This window comes from Armigeres subalbatus, chromosome 2 (assembly GCF_024139115.2).
Source record: "Armigeres subalbatus isolate Guangzhou_Male chromosome 2, GZ_Asu_2, whole genome shotgun sequence".
Classification (NCBI taxonomy): Eukaryota; Metazoa; Arthropoda; class Insecta; order Diptera; family Culicidae; genus Armigeres; species Armigeres subalbatus.
In genome coordinates this window covers 127650586-127653342 of record NC_085140.1, presented here as the reverse complement: position 1 = coordinate 127653342, position 2757 = coordinate 127650586, and the positions used below count along the sequence as shown (strand labels likewise).

General features: G+C 38.6%; 1 protein-coding gene across 1 annotated transcript; it reads right to left on the bottom strand.

Moving 5' to 3' along the window:
- On the bottom strand, window positions 1–2757 carry LOC134215096 (chronophin-like). Its single transcript, XM_062694345.1, has 4 exons — window positions 2442–2757; window positions 2083–2378; window positions 862–1241; window positions 1–526 (listed from the first exon to the last, which is right to left on the bottom strand). Exons 1-4 carry the CDS (start codon window positions 2536–2538, stop codon window positions 349–351), a joined length of 951 nt encoding a protein of 316 aa, XP_062550329.1. The 5' UTR covers window positions 2539–2757; the 3' UTR covers window positions 1–348.

Genomic DNA, 2757 nt, shown 5'->3' with positions numbered 1-2757 from the left:
ATTACAGTTGCAGTATCAAATTATTAAAATTTATTATTGCAGAACATGAAATAACGGTTACAATGATTCATAAATACACAAATGTTGTTTGACCCTTCCTTCGGAAGTGTCTATAATTTCGCTATGTATGTGTTACGAAGGCGTGTTACCTATTAATCTATCAATAAATCTCTTGAATTATGAAATTAAATTTATGGTATTTAGACCAAGTTTGCTATAATATTTTTTTTCTCTACGTTAAAGCCATGCTTAACAAGAGATATCACAATTGCTATAACACATCTAGTAGTTGTGCATACATTGAATGGAATTGTTTAATTTTAAAATTAAATTAATCGGACAATCTCCTCACATTTCGGCCACATCTTTATATAATTGTACTAAATCAGCAAAACTGTCCGCGTAATAGTTGGGCAGCTCTTCCGGTTTGTTGTGCGCCAGCATCATAGCTTTGGAGGTTCCACCGCTCAACACAAGTAATTTCTGAAATCCACACAGCGTTGCGAATCCTATATCCTGAGGTAGCCTAAAATGAATAAAAAAATTAAACATTGTAGTAACACAACTAATCATAGAAAGCTGTTAATGAATCATCTTCATTCAAGAGAGGTAGCCGGGCTCCGTTTCATACTATTCAAATTGATTAGGATTCACAATAACAATAAAGTAGACGCGCTTTGTCAATTAACATCCATATGCTTCATGTTGTTACTATGCGTTATCAGCCCTTCGTAATTAACTTTGGCGCATTGATTGTATCCATTCGAAATATAAGTACGTGAAATCGTTAAAAGTAACTTCCCCCAGGTGGCACCGTCGCGTCTAGTCAAATGCAAATCTACAATCCGTATCAGTACTCACATATCGCCGATGAATAGCGTCCGTTCGGGATGGGTCACTTGAAATTGTTCCAATATGAACTCGGACAGCGCGTGACCCGGTTTGCCCAGAGCTAGCGCTTTGCGTCCGGTAACATTTTCCAGTATCTCGGTGAAATAGCCGGGCCCTATGACGTGTATTTTTTCACCCAAAGGTATGAAGTAATCCGTAGCCCCGGCCAGCAGCAAACAGTCCGGATTGCGGTCGAGGTAGCACTTGGCCTTCATAAGTTGGGCTAGGGAAACGTTGACATCCATATCGACGACGACGGCCCCCACTCGGGGTCCGTTGGTGCCAGCGAAGAAGCCGGAAAAGCTGTGCAAAGCTTTGGCAGTGCCGTCATCCGGGATGCGTTCCGTTGGCTAGAATGGGTACGGTATGCAAAGGTTTCATTGTATTTTTGGATAAGGTTAATGCAGTTGAAACTAAAACTAAATTGTGATCAATAATAATATTTCAACGAAGTGAACAATATAAGAAGATTTAAAAAGGTGGAACGCAAATAAATCCTAATGCATGGATACGAGACAGCCCTCAGTAGAGAGCACAATCAGTTTTTGCTCTTGCTAAGAACGATATGAGAGATAGAAGAAATCAACTCCCTGTTCGATCCTAAACCTTTAATATCTTCTCAATCACTATGAGAAATAACGATTTGTTATGCAAAAATAAATCTAATGAAGTTGTTTTTTGATTATGGTCATTGTGGTTAACAATGTGTAAAATCCAACACAATACATTATTTTGAGCCTGTTAACATTTCTCGTGGTAATTGTCACCTCTTAAGGAACAGCCTTCAAATTCTACTTGGTCGAAAATGGGTACAAAATTGTAAAAGTAGTGGTTGTGTTTTAGTGCACATATCCTATTTTGTATAAGTTGCATTTTTTGGTTTTATAGACAACTGTGTTTTGTAATGTATTGAGTGGTGTCAAATTTTGCAACAATGTTGAAATATAAAATACCGGAGATTCATGAAAATGATAAGGAAACTGTTTGATTTTCCATCTCGTTGACACAAACTTATCTAATTTTGAATTTCATTTGAAATCATCAATTTCGTCAATTCGTTTTGCAAACATGCGGTCAACTACTAAAAAAATTACTATAAAAAAGAATAGGCCAATATGCAACTCATTCCTTCGTTTTTGTTAAAATGTTAAAATCATTAAATTAATGAATTGGTATTAATAGTTTACTTACCCCATCAAGAACAGTAAACCCAGCTGATCTAAGATAATCCTTAAAAACCCCCGATCCTATGCAGTACACAGCATTCTGCATATCGATCGATTTGAGGTACCTAACCATTGTTAAGCCAGGGTTGACGATATAGTATTCTTGTGATTCGACTCCGAGTTTCTGAAATTTTTGCCTATATTCCTCCATAGTACGCATACCATTGTTCGAAATAAATGACAATTTCTTCCCGTCCTTCTTAAGCAATTGCAGTGCGTCGTCTACTCCGGCAATCGGGCCAGTGAAGTTCCACACCACACCTGAAAGAACAGACACGAAACGCCTCATTAGTTATTGCTTTAAACAGTGATCTGCAGACTCACCATCACAGTCGGACATGATCCCATCAAACGAATTCAAAAATGCTTTCTTTTCTTCCTTGGACAGATCCAATAGGTGTTTGATCTGGCTTTTATCCATTTTCTGCTAGGATGACGATGCAACGTCTGATGAAATTACAACCAATAAATTATTCGCCAAAAACAAATTCCTCGCTAATGCGCCAGACCACACGCGCAGCACGTGCCAACGGACTACAGAGCTCAGACTACCACGCTGCGAGCACGACAACCGTCCGCACAGATATGAACTACTTTGGCTACTGAAGACGACGCCCTAGGTCTTTTAAGGAGACTCGGC